The sequence below is a fragment of the Palaemon carinicauda genome, chromosome 21 (assembly GCF_036898095.1).
Source record: "Palaemon carinicauda isolate YSFRI2023 chromosome 21, ASM3689809v2, whole genome shotgun sequence".
In the NCBI taxonomy this organism is placed as follows: Eukaryota; Metazoa; Arthropoda; class Malacostraca; order Decapoda; family Palaemonidae; genus Palaemon; species Palaemon carinicauda.
This window is the reverse complement of record NC_090745.1, coordinates 26,306,508-26,328,649: the sequence shown is the minus strand read 5'-3', so window position 1 is coordinate 26,328,649 and position 22,142 is coordinate 26,306,508. Positions and strand designations below refer to the sequence as shown.

The 22,142-nt window shown below is 41.3% G+C and overlaps 1 protein-coding gene across 2 annotated transcripts in view; it reads right to left on the bottom strand.

The window, feature by feature from the left end:
- Positions 1-636: 636 nt before the first annotated feature.
- LOC137615223 (transmembrane protein 267) overlaps positions 637-22,142 on the bottom strand; it is a 57,140-nt gene continuing 35,634 nt past the window's right edge. For both annotated transcript variants that reach the window (XM_068344903.1, XM_068344904.1), the window contains exons 3-4: positions 15,648-15,909; positions 637-3,526 (exon numbers count right to left, since the gene is read on the bottom strand). In XM_068344903.1, the coding sequence (XP_068201004.1) occupies positions 3,197-3,526; positions 15,648-15,909 (592 nt within the window). In that variant the 3' untranslated portion in view covers positions 637-3,196. The remainder of the gene's footprint in view (positions 3,527-15,647; positions 15,910-22,142) is intronic.

The following is a 22,142-nucleotide window of genomic DNA, read 5'->3' as shown; positions in this document are numbered from 1 at the left end:
TTGACTGCATATTTACTTTTAAAAAACACATTCTATCTGTTTCGTCTTCAATTGCACAAAAAAATTGGCATAGAGAAAGTCTTTCAATATTTTTTGCGATCAATCTATTTACAAGAAGTGTTCTAATTCTTTCATTCAGCCTTGTTTTGAGTATTGTTCAGTACATCCAGCTACTGAATCGCATTTGTTGGACAAGAACTTGGGCCTATTAAATTTCTTATCGCTGATTTGTACATTAATCTTCATGCATGTTGCATAAGATTTTTCATAATTCTGATCATCCACTGCATTCAAATCTTCCCAGACTGTATCATCCTGCACATAGTATTAGGTATGCAATTAATTGCAACAGTCGTGCCTTCTCCATAATATGGCTCAATACCAACAGCATTATAGGAGTTTTATTCCAGCTATGACCAGATTGTGGAATGATTTTCCTAATCAGGCAGTTGAATTGGTGAAACTTCAGAAATTCAAATTTGTTGCAAATATTGCTATGTTGAAGAGACTGACATAAGTCTCTTCATAGTTAGTATATGACAAATTTATTTCAATATTACTGGTCCTACAATATACTATATTAAATATTCATTACTTCTCGTGTAGTTTATTTATTTCCTTTCCTCACTAGGTTACTTTTCCCTGTTGTAACCCTTGGGATTATAGCATCCTACGTCTCCAACTAGCATTATAGCTTAGCTATTAAAAATGATAGTTATACTTCTTCTTCTTCTTTGTCTGCATCTTTTCCCACTTTTATGTGGGGTCGATGTTTCTGGCCAACGTTCTCCATTAATAAATTAATAATAATAATAATAATAATAATAATAATAATAATAATAATGATGATGATAATAAAAATAATAATAATAATACAGTAATAACAATAATAATATGTACAGTTCTGTACTGAACAGTATTTGTACTTGACATGGAAGCTTATTCATGTAGTTATGTGGTTTATATAAAATGATAGCAGGTTATACGTACTTTTGCGTTTATTAAGTATAGAAAGAGCATAAGTCACTATAAAAAGGGAAAATCCAATCTATGTCAAAAATCTCCTTTCATCAGGTCTCTTGGACAATTTAACGACGTAAGGTGTGGTATTACTCAACTGTATAAGGAAAAATTTTAAGTGAACTGATCCTCCATATTAGAAAGGAATACCGTACTATCCTGAAACGTAATTGTAAGAAATGGGTGTGGGTGGAAGCTCTACTACCCATACACCTTTGGTTAAGGGAGCTAAGGAAATCTCTTCTTTTTATGGCTATGCTGGAAAAATAAGGTCCCCTATTATGTAATTCACCTACGTAGTTATCCTGTCCATCATGCTACCCTGGAAAGAGAAGTACCAGTCACTCATCCTTTCATCCTGACTTCTGACAGTTGTGCAACTGACATATTACTCCTGAAAGTGCGAGGGTGAGGGTAATTGCCCTTGACTTGTTTTTCAAACATTGCATCCATCTCTGCCAACGTAGTAAGAGCTTTTAGCAGTCCTGGAAGGTAGACAGGGAACTGAATCATAGTGTATTCTATAACCATTCCAAAAGACACAGATGACCCAGGCTCTGCTATCAATTCTCTGTTAACAATGACATGACATGCATTCCATTACTCACGACAGCAAGAGAAGTGGACAGCCTACCTTGGTATCCACCACCCTTATTTTTTTCCTTGCCTTTCTTTCTCGTTATAAAAGAGAAAAGGCACAAAAGGTATGAGCAAACTCAAGACTCATTCGTGAGGAAGAAGCTGGTGCTCTCTGTGAAGCTGCCACTGAAGGCTTGAATGGAGGAATTATGAATTTTATTCCCATTAAAAAAAAAGAGATAAAAACAATAGTTACCAAAAAAAATAAACTGTAAATACATTCATAGCATTTAAAATATAAATATAAGTAAAATGAACAGATATAACATCTAAATCGCATAAAAAAATTTACATATTGTAGATATCCAACATGGGCGTAATCATCAATATAATCAACTAGAATATCAGCAATGGATTTACCATCAAGGTGGTATTTCCATCACCAGAATGTGGGCAACTGAAGTAGCAGCCTGCTATGAAGTCACAAAGGATTTGAGAAAAACTGCACAATAAATCATGATATACCACCTATTGGTACAACTCTTCACCATCGCCTCAACTTTACTTGGAAAGTCAGTAAGAATCCAGCACCTGACCAAGAAACCTAGGGAGAACATACTACACTCACAACAAGACTGACCTGAGAAGCTGGTAGATATGTCTCAATTAAATCCCTTGGGACCAAAGGCAACATATTCCCACAGATGACATAAGAGAATGCTTCTCCCCAAAATCTCTCCTCTTGAGAAGGTGCCCAGGATGAGCACTCTGGCCAGAGCAAAGGAAGACTCATACCTTCCTCCTGCAAAAAGGACAGAATTGATCTATATCTATCCACCATGGCCCCTCCCCCAATTTTGGGATGCAACCAACATCCCCCACCCCCCCCAAAAAAACGGATAGAAGTAAAAAACAAATGAAAACATAAACCTTCCACACACATACACACACTGTCTTTCCCAGCACATTTATGCTGCAATCAAAACGGTCCACAATTCATTTATGGTCACGAATCAACTTCAATGACCAGTCAAAGAATGAATGCTGGATGACATCAGGTGGGCAAACTTAACCATTATCAACTTCCTTGTTACCAAGCTTTAATTACTGTATTCAACCTCGCTCCAGGATTACTCATATATATAAAAGACGATAATTTGTATTCTCGTTAGAACAAGTAACAGTTTTTACATTATGATATGGCCTCCAATTACAAATACAGTACTTATGTCTGCTTTCTAGATATCAAAAGGGAGAAACTGTCTGCTTTGAATATATATACTGCATATTCTCTAATAATATTAACAATTTTACAAGATGCAATTTAGTTGCTATGAGCTAAAAGCCTGAGTTTATGAATTAGACAGTTTAATCAGACAATCAAGTTAGAATATTTGACTTTCCTAGGGATCCTGAAAAAAAATTTGTGATGCAATAACAGAATATTTGTAATTTGAAATTTTTCGATCTTTAGCAAAGACCCAAATAAGGGAATCAGTGATCAAGTAACCTGTAAAAATTGAAGGCTATACTGTATGTATAATGACCATATGTATATTGTTGTACTACAGTAAATGATTGGAGGGCATTTACATTTTTACACAATGGAAATAGATGACTTATACACTATATTAGCTCTGACTGCCAGGAAACCTAGTCCGCCAGATATGAATGGCAACAACATAGTTGATAAGACATACAACCAATATGGAAAACGAGGTGTCACCCCAAGGGGTTGAAACCATAAGCCATGATGACAGGCATCTCTTATATCATGCCCTATGACACAAACAAACACAAATATAGCAATTTTTAGACAAGATAAAGATTTAAACACAATTGAAGAGAGGTAAAGGACTATGCAGAAGAGAAAAGGAGGTAGGACAAAGTGAAACAAACCTCTCTGCCAATGTGGTAGTTCATGACCCTGAAAAGATATCCAAAATTAAGTGAAGTATAAGTTGTACATTTATGCTAGATTAAAAAGTAATTATAGGCTATATGTTTAGATATGTATACTAGTGTAAACATATAAAAATATGAAACTAACTACAGTATAATCATAAGATATCATATGGGCATCATAAAGAAAACAACATAATGAAGTACAGTGGAACCTCTACATACGATTGTCCTAACATACGAATTTTCCAACATACGAAGTAAAATTCGACCAAATTTCTGTCTCGACACCCAAAGTAATGCTCCAACATACGATGTAGATCTTGTTTACGCCGTAGATGACAGCACGTAAGAGGGACGCCATTGAGCGTCAAGTGCTCTGTTCTCTGTTCTTGTGTGTATCGTGTGGTTGTCCTCTGTTTGGTCTGTTATTAACAGTGCTTATTTTCTTCCTTTTCTCACATTTCCTTTTTGATTTTACCTATAATCATGGTGCCTAAGAAGCTAAGTTTCAGTACAGGTAGTGGTGAGAAAAGGAAGAAGGCAATTCTTTCATTAGAATTGAAGCAAGAAATTATAGAAAAACATGAGAGCAATGTGCATGTGAGTGATATGGCTAAACAATATGGCCGGAATAGGCCTATGATCTCGACGATCATCAAGCAGAAGGTAGCCATTAAAGCAGATAAACCATCGAAGGGGATCACCATTATTACAAGACATCGTAGCAATACCCTGGAAGAGATAGAACGCCTTTGTTGATAGGGATAAAGGACAAAGAGATTGTTGGCAACGATCTTTTGTGAGAGGGGCCAGCGTGATGAACAGAAAGAAAGAAAAAAGTGAAGCAAAGAAAACCAATATAGCATTAATAAGCTCTTTTAAAAAAGTCTTCTCTCTTTTTCTGTTTCTCTCTAAACATAGCATTAACATGTTCTTTAAATAAAATTTCTCTCTCTCTCTCTCTCTCTCTCTCTCTCTCTCTCTCTCTCTCTCTCTCTCTCTCTCTCTCTTCTTCGCTGTTATAGTGTTAGAGACGTCTATTATTTTTTTTTCCGAGAGAGAGAGAGAGAGAGATTAAACAAAAATGTGTTTACAGTACATATGATTTTTAACAGCATCAACGAGTTGAAAAACAATTAAATGTAACTAAGAAAGTAATAACAGCTAATCTGAATTCCTTTATTAACTAAAACAAATATTGAAACAAACACACTCGTGTGCGTATGCACAAAAGCACACACACAGGTGCAAGAATTGCTACGCAGTAGACAGACGGTAGGGGAGGAGGTAGAGATGGTGACTGTGATAACGTACCGTAACTCGTCACTGAAAGTGATGAAAATTAAAAATCAAAAGAAAAAAAATGTTAAAAATATGAAATATAAAAATAAAAAATAAATAAATAAGCTAAGTTAGATTAAAGTTTCCGTAGTGTAAGTTACGGTACGTTATTGCAGTCACCATCTCTACCTCCTCGCCAATCGTGTCTCCTCCTGCGTGTGTGTGTGTTTGCGCATACGCACACAAGTGTGTTTGTTTCAATAAGGGGCGAGTCTTTCTTCGGGACTGTAAACAGGCGGCCTTGGAATTTCAGGGATCGAACCCGTTTGATTGCTTTCTTCTTGAGTAACTCCGCGGTGTACTCTTCCAGGATGGGAACATCTGATGTTGGGAGTAACCCCCCATCCACTCAGAGACGCGTCGGTATGAATTGTCACTTGTGGAGAGGGGAACTGTAGAGGAACCGATTTGGAGAGGTTCCTCCGTTCGGACCATGGTTGTAGTCTCATTTTCAAGACAGAGGGGATCTTCGAGGTCTTGTCTCTTAAAGGTATTGTCGCTCTCTTTCTCCAAACTCGATTGATGTCTTTGAGTTTGGCTTTTAATAGGAGATCGGTCAGTGAGGCAAATTGGAGAAGGCCGAGGATTCGTTCTAAAGCTCTTCTGGACACCTGTTTGTGTTTGAGAAAGTTCCTGACCTTGGAAGCTATCTCCCTTACCTTCTTGGGAGGAAGGGAGAGCTTGTGCTTCGAGAGGTCCCAACGGATGCCTAACCATTCGAAGTGGCTTGATGGTTGTAGGCGGGACTTCCGGAGGTTGACTTGGAAGCCCAGTTTGGCGAGAAAATGGAGTACCTTCGACGTAGCTCTGTTGCATTCCTGGTGCGACTGGGCCCAAATGAGCCAATCGTCCAGATAGGCGACGATCTGTATCCCTTGGTGTCTGAGTTGCTCGAGCACCGTCTCCCCCAGTTTCGTGAATATCCTGGGGGCAATGCTGAGACCGAAGGGCATGACTTTGAATGCAAAGGCTCTCTTGCCGAGACGGAAGCCTAGGTAAGGAGAGAAGTTTCGAGCTACTGGGACATGATAATAGGCGTCGGTAAGATCGATAGAGGTGGTGACGGCCCCACGGGGAAGTAAGGTCCGTACCTGAGAGATAGTCAGCATACGGAACTTGTCGCAAAGGATGTAAGAGTTGAGCTTCGACAAGTCCAGAACTACCCTCAACGCCGACGAGTCTTTCTTCGGGACTGTAAACAGGCGGCCTTGGAATTTCAGGGATCGAACCCGTTTGATTGCTTTTCACCGGCCGCCACAGGTCGACCCAGAAATTTGTTTTAGTTAATAAAGGAATTCAGATTCGCTGATATTGTTTTTTTAGTTACATTTAATTGTCTTTCAACTCGTTGACGCTGTTAAAAATCATATATACACAACACATTTTTGTTTAATCTCTCACTCTCTCTCTCTCTCTCTCTCTCTCTCTCTCTCTTTCAGAAAAAATTAAGACGTCTCTAACACTAACAGTGAAGAAGAACAAGAGAGAGAGAGAGAGAGAGAGAGAGAGAGAGAGAGAGAGAGAGAGAGAGAGAGAGAGAGAGAGAGAGAGAGAGAGAGAGAGAGAGAGAGTGTATTTATTTAAAGAACATGTTAACACCATGTCTACCTTCTTGCCGATCGTCCGTCTCTTCCTAGCGTAGCAAATCCTACACCTGCGTTGGCCTGTCTCTAAGGTAAAGTGACTATAAAACACATTTTTTATTTATTATTTCTTTATAATTATCTTTTTTACATGCTTCTTTTATTTTATGCAGTTATGTTATTGTTATGTTTAATTATATGTAGTAATTTATTAAGGAGTTAATATAGGTTTTTGGGGTGTGGAACGAATTATACAAATTACAGTGTATTCTTATGGGAATATTTGCTCCAAGATACGATTGTTTTAACATACGAAGCAGTTTCTGGAACGAATTAAGATCGTATGTAGAGGTACCACTGTACATAAAACATTATCATGTGGGCATAAATAAGAAAAAATAATAATGAAGTCCATCCATCCATATACCAAAGGCACTTCCCCCAATTTTGGGGGGTAGCCGACATCAACAAGAACAAAACAAAAAAGGGGACCTCTACTCTCTATGTTCCTCCAGCCTAACCAGGGACTCAGCCGAGTTCAGCTGGTACTGCTAGGGTGCCACAGCCCAACCTCCCACATTTCCACCACAGATGAAGCTTCATACTGCTGAGTCCCCTACTGCTGCTACCTCCGCGGTCATCTAAGGCACCGGAGGAAGCAGCAGGGCCTACCGGAACTGCGTCACAATCGCTCGCCATTCATTCCCATTTCTAGCACGCTCTCTTGCCTCTCTTACATCTATCCTCCTATCACCCAGAGCTTTCTTCACACCATCCATCCACCCAAACCTTGGCCTTCCTCTTGTACTTCTCCCATCAACTCTTACATTCATCACCTTCTTTAGCAGACAGCCATTCTCCATTCTCTCAATATGGCCAAACCACCTCAACACATTCATATCCACTCTAGCCGCTAACTCATTTCTTACACCCGTTCTCACCCTCACCACCTCGTTCCTGACCCTATCTACTCGAGATACACCAGCCATACTCCTCAGACACTTCATCTCAAACACATTCAATTTCTGTCTCTCCATCACTTTCATTCCCCACAACTCCGATCCATACATCACAGTTGGTACAATCACTTTCTCATATAGAACTCTCTTTACATTCATGCCCAACCCTCTATTTTTTACTACTCCCTTAACTGCCCCCAACACTTTGCAACCTTCATTCACTCTCTGACGTACATCTGCTTCCACTCCACCATTTGCTGCAACAACAGACCCCAAGTACTTAAACTGATCCACCTCCTCAAGTAACTCTCCATTCAACATGACATTCAACCTTGCACCACCTTCCCTTCTCGTACATCTCATAACCTTACTCTTACCCACATTAACTCTCAACTTCCTTCTCTCACACACCCTTCCAAATTCTGTCACTAGTCGGTCAAGCTTCTCTTCTGTGTCTGCTACCAGTACAGTATCATCCGCAAACAACAATTGATTTACCTCCCATTCATGATCATTCTCGTCTTCCAGTTTTAATCCTCGTCCAAGCACTCGAGCATTCACCTCTCTCACCACTCCATCAACATACAAGTTAAACAACCACGGCGACATCACACATCCCTGTCTCAGCCCCCACTCTCACCGGAAACCAATCGCTCACTTCATTTCCTATTTTAACACATGCTTTACTACCTTTGTAGAAACTTTTCACTGCTTGCAACAACCTTCCACCAACTCCATATAACCTCATCACATTCCACATTGCTTCCCTATCAACTCTATCATATGCTTTCTCCAGATCCATAAACGCAACATACACCTCCTTACCTTTTGCTAAATATTTCTCGCATATCTGCCTAACTGTAAAAATCTGATTCATACAACCCCTACCTCTTCTAAAACCCCCCTTTACTTCCCAGATTGCATTCTCTGTTTTATCCTTAATCCTATTAATCAGTACTCTACCATACACTTTTCCAACTACACTCAACAAACTAATACCTCTTGAATTACAACACTCATGCACATCTCCCTTACCCTTATATAGTGGTACAATACATGCACAGACCCAATCTACTGGTACCATTGACAACACAAAACACACATTAAACAATCTCACCAACCATTCAATTACAGTCACACCCCCTTCCTTCAACATCTCAGCTTTCACACCATCCATACCAGATGCTTTTCCTACTCTCGTTTCATCTAGTGCTCTCCTCACTTCCTCTATTGTAATCTCTCTCTCATTCTCATCTCCCATCACTGGCACCTCAACACCTGGAACAGCAATTATCTCTGCCTCCCTATCATCCTCAACATTCAGCAAACTTTCAAAATATTCCGCCCACCTTTTCCTTGCCTCCTCTCCTTTTAACAACCTTCCATTTCCATCTTTCACTGTCTCTTCAATTCTTGTGCCGGCCTTTCTTACTCTCTTCACTTCTTTCCAAAACTTCTTCTTATTCTCTTCATATGAAGTACATATAAAAAATTTTTAATGAATGAAAGTTACAGAGCATACTTTGAATAGTTCTGCATTAAGCAAGAAGAGTAACAACTCTGGTACAGTGCCTTGTATTTCTTATAAATGTTTCCTTGTATAATGTACAGTTGTCCACAAATTCAAATACAATAACATATATTCATGCGGTCTCAAGATACATATAATTCATTTTCAATTTCCCTACACTTATCATTTTGATATGATAACTGCTAAAAATCTAATGACTTGTCTTTTAGCTTTGCCAAAAGTAATATCTCCTATAAATAGCGTTGGTTTGTATTTGGTGACGTAACAAATGTAAATTTGATTAGGTCTGTTCATGAGCATAGCAAGTGCAAAATTAATGTTAGTGGATTCCTATCAAATGAATTTCCAGTGAACAGTGGAGTACTCCAAGGGAATGTGTTGTCACCTATGCTGTTTATCCTCCTCATGGATTTTATAATGCATAGAACAGTCAGAGATGGTGGAGAAGGATTGGACTGGATTGGTAACATGATATTAGCTGCCCTAGAGTAGGTTGCCCTTATTAGCAGAACACCATAGGACTTGAAAAGCTTGCTTACCAGAATGCATGAAATATCACAATTATCACATGAGCTTGGGCTCAAGATAAATAGAAGAAAGACAGAGATGATGAGAACGGAATATGTAATGGAAGATGAAATATCATTGGAAGGAGAAAGGATTAATGAGGTGGAATCATTTACATATTTTGGAACTACTGTATGATCTCTAATACAGGATCTTCAGAATTTGAGTTTAATGAAAGATTGAAAAAAGGCAAATCAGACAATGGCTAGGTTAAGTAAAATTTGGAAATGAAATCGCCTGAAGTTACATATAAAAATCAGGTTACACATCAATTTATTGAGATTGATGTTACTGTATGGATATGAGTTGTGGTAAGACAATGAAACAATGTCCAACAGATTTTGTAAATTTGAGAACAAAGCCCTCAGAAGAATATAGGGAGTTAAATAGCAGGACAGGATTAGAAATTAAACTATTGGAAAGATTACTTGAGTACCATATGTGGATGAGTTCATGGTGAGGGATAGATGGAGATAGTTTGGGCATGCTCTTCGCACTTCCCAGGCGAGATTAGTTCATCAAACTTTCAACTGGGCTCGCCAAAGCTCCAGAAGAGTTGGAAGACCCAGGCCTACATGGTTGAGGACTATGAAGCATGAAGTAGATGATGAATGGAGAAGTATTGCTTTAAAAGCTCAAGATACAGACGACTGGCGAAATCTAATTGAGGCCCTTTGGGTCAATAGGCGTAGGAGGAGATGATGGTGATGATGACCAACAACCAGCTGGTACTTACTGATCCAGTAGCCGGGAAAGCAATGCTCCCCCTGCTTGCTAGCTGACAAACCACTTTGATTGCAGCAGGGACATCTAGGGGGTTGGTAATGGCAGTAAAATAAGAGTAAAGGACTCAGGTTTATATACAGTAGTTAGGAAAAATCCAAATTACTTCCAAATTTGTAATTTTTTCCTACACAAATACAAACTACAGTATCGTCCTTTACATAGGAAACTCATCCTTAGGCCGAAGGAAGTTCCCGTTCCAACAGGCTGGAAACCCATCCTGAGATACTCAAAACTCATGCATTGGTATGCTGTAAGAGTAAAGGATCCTAACACCATGCGAACCATTGGTTTAGCAGTACCAGATGGTCAACGGCCCTAGTACCAAGGGTTGTTCCGAGCTGAAAATCTCTGGCATATATATGTGATGGAGTTGTCTTGAAGTTATTCTTATGGCACATATAAAATTATGGGTTTGCCTGGCTATGTCACACTTCTCATATGGAGTGTAAGGAAAAAACTCTTCTATAACGAGTATAGAATAGCCACACACAGAGTGAGTCCAGCAAGCAAGGCTTCTGAGGAACCAAGGTAGCTATACCACCTGCTGTGCAGCTACAACAGGCCCTAGCTAGAAAGTGTCTAGAAACCAGTGGGTCATATCCCACAACATCGTTTGATGCACCAACACTTCTGACTTCGAGGTCTCTGACCAACGTCCTTCCAGTGGAAGGAGGGGAGGAAAGTATCAAGAATCGGTCAATGACCTCCCTTAGCTAGGATGAGATTGTGTTTTTAGTTACTTTCTTCTTCACTCTCTATGACTTCCTTTGCTCTGTGGCAAAAGCCTTAGGGCTAGTGGCCATTGGCAGCACTCCGACAGTATGGTCTGAAATGTCTTGCGATTCATTCAGTCCCGAGCTCACACCCATAGGAGCATAGGATGGGTCAGCTTCATCAACTGGTTCCCTCACTGGGACTTAAGATCTACAGAGGAAATTCCCCGTCTTTGCTAACACCAAGGCCAGGACCAAACTCAGGAAGCCCTCCTGTTTACCTGAAGCCTTGGGATAAGTCGAGGTCCAGTTCTTCGGAATGGTCTTCAAATCCTTCCTTTCCTGGGGCTTGGCCTAGAAGACAGAAAGGAGGGATGTACTCCCCTTCCGAGGACCCTCTACAGGCTGCGAAGCCTAAGGAGGAACCTTCGCAACCGACGGAGGCTCTAGGAGAGGAGCAGCTGGTTCGGTTATCACAAACTCCACAGGGGATAGCAGTTATTGTCTGTCAACGAAATCTCCCTGGAAGATCTCAAGTCTCTGCTTGTCCTTGGGGTGTCCCCTAGAGAAGGGGTTGCTTGAATGTTTCCTTTCCTCCTCTTGGACGATTTGACTGCGATAATTCCAAGAATTTCCCATGTGTGATCAATGGGGGAGTCACCAGACGTTGATGGAAGAGAACCTTACCTTGCACCAGAACTCCTACGCCTGGGATTCACAGGTGGATCTGAACCCCCAGGAGAACCCGATACCACAAGGGGAATAGGGATCAGCATAGCAGATGCCTAAGTTGGTGGAGCTGGGACAGTCACACTAACTGCCTGTTTCACCACCTCTACGAGCTCCTTAAAACAAAATGCATCCTTCGCAAACAATGGAATGCAGGAACCCAACCAAGCAGATGTTCGTCAACGCAGTGATGAAGAACCACTTCCTCTCTGCGCGAGTGTACCGAGGTGAGTATGCACGCTACTGGGGTAGTGCAAGCAGCCAGAAAAGCAAACAAACCTTTGTCAGCATGAGTTCACCCGGCCCCCTTGCCAGAGCATGGTGAGTGAGTATGCGCTAACACACAAGACTCTTCCGCCCAACTAGAGACTGTTTGTCCGCAAGCCAAAAGCAAGGCCGAATGGGCTTGGCTATGAACGAGTGCTGCCATCGCTCACAAACATCAGAACAAATTGCTTCTATCCTCTGGGGGTAGAGGTCTGAGGTAATAACCCCGAATGGTCATATCTCACGACTCATCGAGTCTCATTACGCCCTAGGGGCGCGGTGATTAGATGCGGCGACCGGAAGCAGTCAGCAAGCATTTCCATTACTCTGTTCCAAAGAACTCACCTCTGAATAGGTGGAGCGAGGCATGGATGAGTTCAACACTCGCTTACGAGGAACTCGTAGGGGGGACCACTCAAGTGAGGTAACCCTTTCATGTTACCGAGAAGGACATACTGTACTTCCTCGTAGGTTCGAGGAACAGTGCAAACTCATTTTTCATGCTGAGAGAACTCAAAGTGCTGAGCATGTTTGGCAGGAACTCCAAGGAAACCCTGCCAGCAACTTCTCAGGTGGAAGAGAAATTGCAGAGGAAGCATCCGCTAAGGGCACAATACACTCCAGAGGGACATCCCTCTGGAGGCTCTTAGAGGGAAGGTCGTAGCCAAACCCTAAGGAGATAGCTGTGCCCCTAACTTCAGTACCTCCAACAGCTGTTCCTTGGAGGTGGGACCTGAAATACCCAAGGAAGGCCACAGCTGACGCTGTAAAAAAGGATACACCTAGGAAAAATACAAATAATACTGTAGTTATTTATTTTTTATTTCTTTTATACCTTTAATATTTTATGGTTTTTTTTTATATTTTCTATTTGTTGAGCTCTTTGTCCATATCCATCATAGTGTAATTAATGTTTCTTTGTTTTTACAGAGTAAAGGTGCCCTGCACTCAGCAGGGACCAGGTTTTAGAACTTGATTTTTTAAAATCTAAGAAGAATAAGAATCCTCCCAACATCAGAGTAACTTTGTGCACTCTGTCGAGTAACTTGGTTTTCTCTGCTGATGTAAAGACAAACTTATAGAAAATATGTTTGACTTGTGCACTCTTGTGGATTTATAGAATCGATTATTCCCGTCATTGCGCATAATAGCCAAATACACACTTTCAGTTTGCTAGTTTGCCCATGTACAGGTATATAGACATGTTTTTTTGTTAATTCACATTGGGGCTCAAATGCTGTGAAAAGTTCAGTCCTCTTTATAAAAAAAAGAATATAAGAAAGTCTTAATACCGAGTTCCCAAATGTGTGTTGATAAGCATATACACTATATCGTTAATGAATGCATGGATTTCGTCAATAAAAGACTGGTTTACTGTAACATTTTGTTTGCATTCTTTGGCCAAAGTAACTAAAAGACATTAATGCACATGGCAAATTCCACTTAATAAGCTTTAGGTGCACCCACTGATTTGATATATTTTGGTGTACTGCACTAAACATGATGTCTTCATGATCCTGTTCCTTAAAATTTATTTAACAATACTTTTTTGTAGAAGTTCCATTATTATGCATTTGATATTTTCCTCACAGGTTTAATTGTATTGTAAGCTTTCCTTCTCACTTCCTGTTACCTGTTATAAACTTCTTACCAGTTTATCTAGTCCTATCTTTCAAGGGAGCTTCACAGAAGTCTAAGCCAGACTAAGGTATTTGGTTAAAGTACAAGTATTGAAGAAAAAGAAAGAAGAGGAAGTTTGTCTATTTTCATTTATATATTTTTGTCAAGACAAGATTACTGTTGTGTATTATCAGATCATATCTGGGGATTCTGATTCTTTGAGGTAGATTTATCATTCATGTACAGTATTGATATAGGAGTGCCCAATGTGTGGGTGGTTTGTTTAGTTTTCTAATAATTTGTTTTTCTCTCATTTCTGAAATGAACCCATTTTTTATATAGATGTAGTATGGATTTCCTTACCTTTGTTCCCTGATTCCCAACCTTTCGATTTCCTTTAGTTTTTGTTAGTTTTTCAAGTGTAGCCCTGCTCAAGTAAAGAAAAAAAAATCTTACCTATCATAGAGTCATACCATCACTCTGAAGAACTGGGTACTCTAAAATAATATTAGGAAACTGAGGTTCTAGCTGGGTCCCCTTGCCCAGTATAAAATCAACGGGTGGTGCCCAGTGCCCAGTTTTCTTGACTGTTTTCCTTTTGCCCAGATCTCTGGGTATTCTGCCGTATTGTTTTTGTGTAGTGAAAAGTAGGATTGTAGTTGGCATTTGGACACTAGGCAGTCTGCGTGCTACATCTGGCCGTAGTCTGCAAACCACAACAACGCATAGCGTCAAGCGAGAGACTCCCTTCTTGCGGGAGGGTGCTGCCACTTCGCTAGGGGAAGCAACAGAGTCCCCAACAGCAGAGGGTTGTTCAGGGGTTAAAGGCACATCACTCTTACTTATTCATCCTCCTGAGAAGATCTAATGAACAGAGTCTAAGGGGGCAGACGAGACAGGACTTCTTCGACCTCAAGGATGACCCCGAGGGAGAAGAATCCCTTTAAGACTTCTTCCATCACCTACTGAACCGCTCCCAATGGGAATGACCACTCCCAACGCTCCATGCAAGGAGGCTCCTAAGAGTATGAGTGACTTCTACACCCAAGAAATATGGATGGGATCCGTTTCCTGTGCTGACATGAAGGAGCCGCAAGGACGCCCTTTGATGCCTGGACAAAACTGCATATTGCTAAGTCTTCAAAACTAATGACTCCTGAAAAGGGAAAGAAAATGTTTATAGCCAGTTTAGTAAGGGTTAACAGAGGAGAGAGACAACAGATAATTTACATAGGAAATATTCATTTTAATGTTGTTAATGTTCTTAAAATATTTTATTTTTCTTTGTTTCCTTTCCTCACTTGGTTATTTTCCCTGTTGGAGCCCCTGGGCTTATAACATCTAGCTTTCCCAACTAGGGTTGTAGCTTAGCAAGTAATAATAATAATAATAATAATAATAATAATAATAATAATAATAATAATAATAATAATAATAATAATAATAATAATAATACAGAGCCAAGATCTAAAGTGGGTATACAGCTGAGCTGTGTGTGAATGGGGTGGTTGGTCTAACACCTGCTACTCCCACTAACTGGCGGGGGTTTGTTTACCTTGCGTTTAAAGTTTATTACTCATTTTCCAGCAAGTTAGAACAATATATCCATAGTAAAGAGTGAAAGGGTTTGTATGCTTTGTCGGAACAAACAAAAATTGAGTTATATTACCTATAGGACTTTGTTATATCCAGTATTTTCCCAAACCTAGAACAGTACTGTAGAACACTACAATTGATGTACTGATAACAGTCACTGCTCGATTTGTCTTATTATTGGGAAGATCTTTATTCAAATTATTATAAGCAAATAATGTAAAAAATGTAGTAGACTTTTACTCTTGATTAAAAAAACATAGGCAAACGGACAGTGCATGATAACTTTTTTCAAACTTATATGTGATGACCATTGTAATGCAATAAATAACAGTTTAATCATTTCAAATTAATACTTTCAACCAGTGGATATAAATGATAACATCACGTGTGTATGATTTCCTATACCTCATAAAGGAAAAAATAACTACTATACACATTTCAAGTACCTTACCTGAATCATATAATACAGATTTATGATGACATGGTCCAGGTCAACCGCACTTGCTACAACAAATGCCAAACTCATATTATAAAAACTTATGAGAGACAAGAGTGATGGACTTTCTTGTCTGATCGTGGATTCAACAGACCTATTTAAACAAGATGGGAGACAGGCACTAAAATTAAGATGGGGACTTAAAATGCATACTATCCGCCATGATGCTGCTGCTATCAAACCATGGATCACGGTGTCTGATGCTCTCAGGAGAGACCTATACAAAAGAAAAGATTTAATAGATAAGAATAAAAAACTCTATATAATAGTGCTTCTACTCTAATACAAATTGCTTCCTTCTACTTCTGACTCTGAACAGTTGCTTCAAATATCACAAAGTCTTTAAAGTAATTTGAATTTTTCCTAACTATACAAACCTGAGTCCTTTAATAGGAGTATCATTTTAACAAAGCCTGAAACTCAACAATTAAATATTATAACAAGGTGTTGGTAGCTACTGGTAGGTGACAGGAAATAACATCCCCACCCCACCAATATACTGATAAGCCATTCTGACCTTCACCTAGGAATTGCAGGGCAGCTGATGCAGGATGTAAAGTATAAAAAAAAGGACTCAGGTTTGTATAGTTAGGAAAATTACAAGTTACAGTGCTGTACTTTTAAAAATTTGGAATTTGTTCTCACAGATACAAACCATCATGGTGCACAGTATGTAGTTGGTTGGGGCAGACATAAAATTTTCTCAATACAGTGCTCGTCCAATCGATTTTCTCTATAGGGGAAAATTATATTCGTCTTTTCTTAAATATATTTGAAACAATTTTATGAGTTAAGAAATGTGACTTTGTTGTTAAGTTACATAAAGACCCAACTCTGTACATTCCTAACTAGATTAAGTTTTATATCTATAAGTAAGGGTCTGGTAGGGAACCTGTCGTTATAATGATTAGGCTGATGAAGTAGCAGCCAACTCTCTCTGGCCAGAGTTCTGCCCGAGATTCCTGAAGGATTTTGAGGACTGCTGTGCCAGTAGGTATACTGCAGGAAGCTCTGAGACAATGTTGAGCAACCAAAGTATAATAAACTAACATTCTAATAAAAAATATAAAGATACAGGTTATAATAAAATAATTTGTATTTTTCCTATCTATATATATTTTATTTTTCACAATGATAGGCACCATCCTTAAACAGAAGGAAGCCACCGGGTCTATATACTCCCCGGATACGACAGAAACGGACAACAGTAGTTTTGCTTGTCGAAAACTTAAACCCATTCATATCAGCGCACTGAATCATTTTGTCAATTGAGAGTTGTAGTTTTCTCTCAACCATTGCCATTCTAGCTCCAGCAAATGATACAGAGATATATTCTATAAAATACTGTTGAGAATATCTTGAAGAATGACAGAGGATATCCCATTAATGGCTAGTGCAAACAGGGTTACACTTACAACTACCCTGTGGAACTCCTTCTTCCCGATATTTCCTGTCAGATAAAACTAACCCCACTCTCACTTGAAAAAATCTATGTGAAATAAATGATTACATGAACAATGGTAGCTCTCCTCGTAATCCCAAATTATAAATGGTTTTAAGTATACCCTATCTCCATGCAGTATCCTCTTTTACGGACTGGAACCATGGGTGAAGACCATGGAGAAATGCTGGGTTCAATAATACACAGTTCACTGTTCCTTTTCAAGGTAAAAAAAAAAAGACTGTCACATGTCACTGTTTGGAAGCAAAGGCTTCACAAATAGAGGACTCACTTTATATCAACATGACAAATTCGTAGATAATTTGTATTTTTCCTAACAATACAAACTTTAGCTATTTATTAGGGGGTTATACTTTCGGCGGAGCTGAAATGACAAGCCATTAAAATTTAGCGAGGGTTAACTACCCACACCGCTACTTAGCGGGGGGTAGGGGGGGCAGCTTGCTACCACTCCCGTTCACACACCTGTGATTTAGCTCACTTTGCTTGGAGGTATTACTTCAAGGGGGATAGGGCTGGTGGGCAAGTTTGGTTAAATAGCTAAGGTTTGTATAGTTAGGAAATATACAAATTATCTACGAATTTGTCATTTATTCCGTAACTGGAATACAAACCACGCTATTTATTAGGGGTGACTCACCCATTAGGAAGGGTGAACATCCCTGCCAATCTGGCTTTTGGCTTTACCCATGGGCTCCTTATCTGAGTATATTAGTACTCAAAAATAAGGAGTCCCTGCCCTCGCTAAAACCTTGCTACGCAAGGTCCATGGCCTATGCAAGCTGTGTGTTGAGACATGCAGAAGTGTGACTGTCTACGTAAAGTTATTCTGAGTCTATTGTAGGAAAAAACTGATGTAACCAAGACTTTCCCAATACCACCTCGCCAGGGTATGGTGATGCAACAGTGTTAGCTTAATACTGTACTAGGTACACAAGGGAGCATGGTTTCCCTGCAGTGGTTTGAGGTCAGCTTATGCAGAGAACCTAGGATGCTGCTTTCCCCACGAGAGGGTAGGATGAAGAAAAAAATAAGAGCCAGTCAAATCTTTTCATTCACCCAGACAAGAACTGGGTAACAGTGCCCTCAACCTTCTGCTACTTGTCCAATAAGGAGCTTGAGGTATACAATCTGCCGTTGTGTAGCCACCACCGGACCGATAGAGATCGTATCGAGTTCCTGTGGGTCACGTCTTGCAGGAGAAAGGTTGTGAAAGTCACCTGGAGCATTCACATCCTTTCTTGTAAAACCAGCATTATAGAGTAATCTGCTAAGAAGGACCAGGGGCATAGCTATGCCCCTGACATCGTGAGTCGTCATGTTGAGATGATGTTTTGGTGATCCTCCTTTAGTCTCTCCCAGTGCTGATGACAAGAGAAGGGACCCGGGTGGACTGTTGCCATTCTCTTAAGGTAGAGTCTCATACCTTACCTTGGGTACAGTAACGGATGATCTGAATCATCTGTTACCGAGTGGAGACTTGTGTAGGATCCGTCACCTCTGGAGACTGTCTGGCAACATACTCGGGGACAAAACTGAACATTGCCTTTAGCCCTTCTCATTAATGGGCGATGTCGACAGAGAGACCATGAAATTCCTTGACTTGCATGGCTGCTGTCAGAGTGTGTAGGAACATTGTCTTCTTAAACCAGGTGAAAATTTGTTGCCTGGTGAAGTGGAACATAAGGAGGTCTCTTTAGAGACCGGAGAATTTGAACCATCTTCCGAGAGGAAGGTCTCAATTCCGACTGGAGAAAGGCAAGTTGTAAGTCCGTATGAGTTAGAAAAGGTCCAGCGATGAGAGGGTGTCCCTTCCTTTCAGTTTGAAGGTGAATGATCAAGGTTGAATGATCATCTTTACCTGTTGAAACTGAATAAGGGGGTCTTTTCCTTTTGTATATACTCGAAGATTCCGCTATTGCTGGAATAGAGGGATCGAGTGGAGAGAGACCCTTTAACATGACACCAACCACACAAGACGTTATACTGCCCGGTAAACTGATGCTGAGGAATTCCTCAGATATCTAGACAACCTTTTCAGAACTTATTGCAAAAAGCCACTGTGGGAGAGGAGGTACTGGGTAGTCTCCAGGCGCACAATCATAGCAAAGCTATAGCATGTGGTAGGTGTCTAAATGGGTTGTCTGTGATGTGGAGAGGGTTCTCTTGGAGACTCTATCAGGAGCTGCAAAAGGTTTGGAAACCGTTTGCGTAATGTCATAGCGGAGCTATGAGAGTCCTTGAGAGGCTGACTGATGTTCTAGCTTTCTTGAGTGCCCTCCTCCAGATAAAACAGGAACGAGACGTAAACGTCATTGTTGTACCTACCGTTGTTAGCCTGTTTTTTGCCAGAGAGCTTTGTGATCTAGGGCTGGGGAGCAATGGCAGCCTGAGGTCCAGGAGCATTGCAGACAGATCCCTAGTTGGAGGACCCAGTAGAGTCGGGACTTTGTCGGCTACAAGGTGATCCAAAGACCATTCAGTATACCTTATCTGAGATGCTGTGCACAGATTGTCGGTGAGCACATTCCTCTAGTCTGGAATGAAGCGGGCTGATAGTGGCATCTAATGGACTTTTGCCCATCTTAGTGTGTATACTGTTAGATGGGAAGAGGATACGAGCAAGTTTCTTCTTCCTTGCCGATGTGAGCCTCTGTGGTGTGTGGTATTGTCGCCCATCACATCACTGAGTGGTCTGTTAGGAACCGATGAGGCTGCTGAGGGACCGGAAAGTTGGCCTTCATCTCTTAAGAGATTTAAGTGGAGGTACTTTCGGACTCTGTCCAAAGGGCTGAGGTCATTTGGTGCAGCACTATGGTCCCTCCTCTCTTCATTTGATGTGTTCTAAGCTCAGCATCAAGTCCAAGGGGTGGGGAAGGATGAGAAGGACTGACACCCATCCCTTGAGGTTCGTCCAAACTTCTGGTCCCATGGGGGTTAGAATGTCTGGGGGATCGAGGGCCAGATTCCAATCGGACTCAAGTCACTCTGGGATGAGAGTTCTTCTCATTTTGAGAAAGTTTTGTGGAGAAAGGTGTCTAGAATCATTCCCAGATACACCAGTCTTCTGGGAGGGAAGTAGGGAAGACTTCCCCAGGTTTACCTTGATAACTGGATCTTGGTAAAAAGACTTCAGAAGTTCCGGTGCTAATGCAAGGTTACCACTGAGTCTGCTAAGGTCAGTCACTCGTCCCGAAACGGAGGAGACAGAAGCCGATCCTGTGAGACCAGGATGGGTGTAGTGGAAAGACCGAAGCACAGTGCCCTGAACTGGTGTTTCTTGTTTGTCTAGACTCAATCTTCCAACCTTCCTAAATGGATGGTTTGGGCCTGGAAGTATGTGTCCTTTAGGTCCAGTGTGCAAAAGAAGACCTGAGGTCTTAGCCCTTGTTCGAACTCCAATATGGTGTGGACATCGACCCAAAGGGACAGCTCCTTGCTGATCCTTTTGCATGGAAGATTGTCGACGCTGGAGTCTTGACTCGTGTCGTAAAGGATCAGGCGCGATACCCAGGGTAAGAATTCTTCTCTGAGAGAGAATTCCTTTAACTAACAGAAGGAAGGCAACGCTTAGCCTTACCATGCGCCCTGATGGGATTGATGCTATTCCTTAGAATAGAATCAATCTGGCGAATGTTAATCAATGGTTAACCGTTGGGTATCGTGGTTACTGTGCAGTTGGAGAGTGCTCGCAAGTAGTTCCCTGTTGACAAGCCGTCACACTTTAGTGTGATGGCGAACGGCCAGTAGCGAGAAGTATGTTGTATACCTTCTGATCTAGGGAACTACAGGAAGAGGTTGACTAGTAAGTTCGAATCACGAACTCCTGACAAATTGCCGATGACTAATGAATCGGTGGTCTGTGAGCCGATGGTGAGTTAGAGATCAGCAAGCTGATTATGGTCCCCCCTGGTTGGTCAGAGATGAGCTAGCTAAAGATGGGCTGGTCAGAGATCAGCGAGCTGAGTTCAATGATCGAAGAAAGATGAGCTGCCCATCGGTGTTCTAGTGATCAGCAAGCTGAAGACTGGTTATTGACTAGCAATTGGTGATTGGAAATGCTAGCAATTGGCGATCGTTAGTCATTGGAAGGACAAGAGGTCAAAGATCAGCATTGAGCTAGCAATTGGCGATCTGGTGATCGGCGACCTAGCGATCAGTAAACTGTGAACTAGCCATCAGCAAATAGTGATCTAGAGATCAGACTGTTGATGCTTTCCTGTTTGCTGACGGTGATATATCAAGGAAAACAGAAGAGACAGGGACCATGGATTCCCCTTTTCGATTCCCCTTGTAGGATGGAATCTTCGGGATCTTGAATCCTTCTGTGAAGCCTTATTCCTCTTTCCCCGTGGCAATGTTTGTGTCTGCAGGGAGGAAATGGGGCAATGGTGACCAGTCCAAAAAGTTTTATTCCTTTTTACTGCCTATTGCGCGAGTGTGTAAGAGAGTACTGGAGCGATGGCAAACAGGATAATGCTGGTGAACAATTTCTGCCTGGAGAGCAGGCAAGCACTGGCTCTTAGACAAGAGCTGGTGCATTGGATCTACGAGCCGACTCTTTGGCAAGAGCTGGCGCATTGGATCTGAGACCGTAAATGCGCAGGATAGTGAGGAAGAGCGCTGGCACGCAGTAAGGCACTGTGTAGTTTTTTGCATTCTCACTAAAATGCGCCGAAGAATGTGACCGGTTGCGCAAGGGTGGGTGCCTTGGAGCGTGCGTGAGAGTACTACGTGGAGACTGCTGGCACGCGTGTGAGGAAGACTATTGGCGCGGGAGACCATCAGCACCCGCGCGCGCGGAAGGCTGCGTGCGCGCAAGATCATTGGTGTGCGTGCGCGCGGAAGGCCATCGGGGGCTCGCATGGGAGACCATTGGCGCCCGCACGGGGAATACTGTTGGCGTGGGCGGAAGGCTATCGGCGTGCGCACGCGCAGAAGGCCGTCGGTGCACACGCGCGGGAGACCATCGGTGCCTGCGCGCGGAA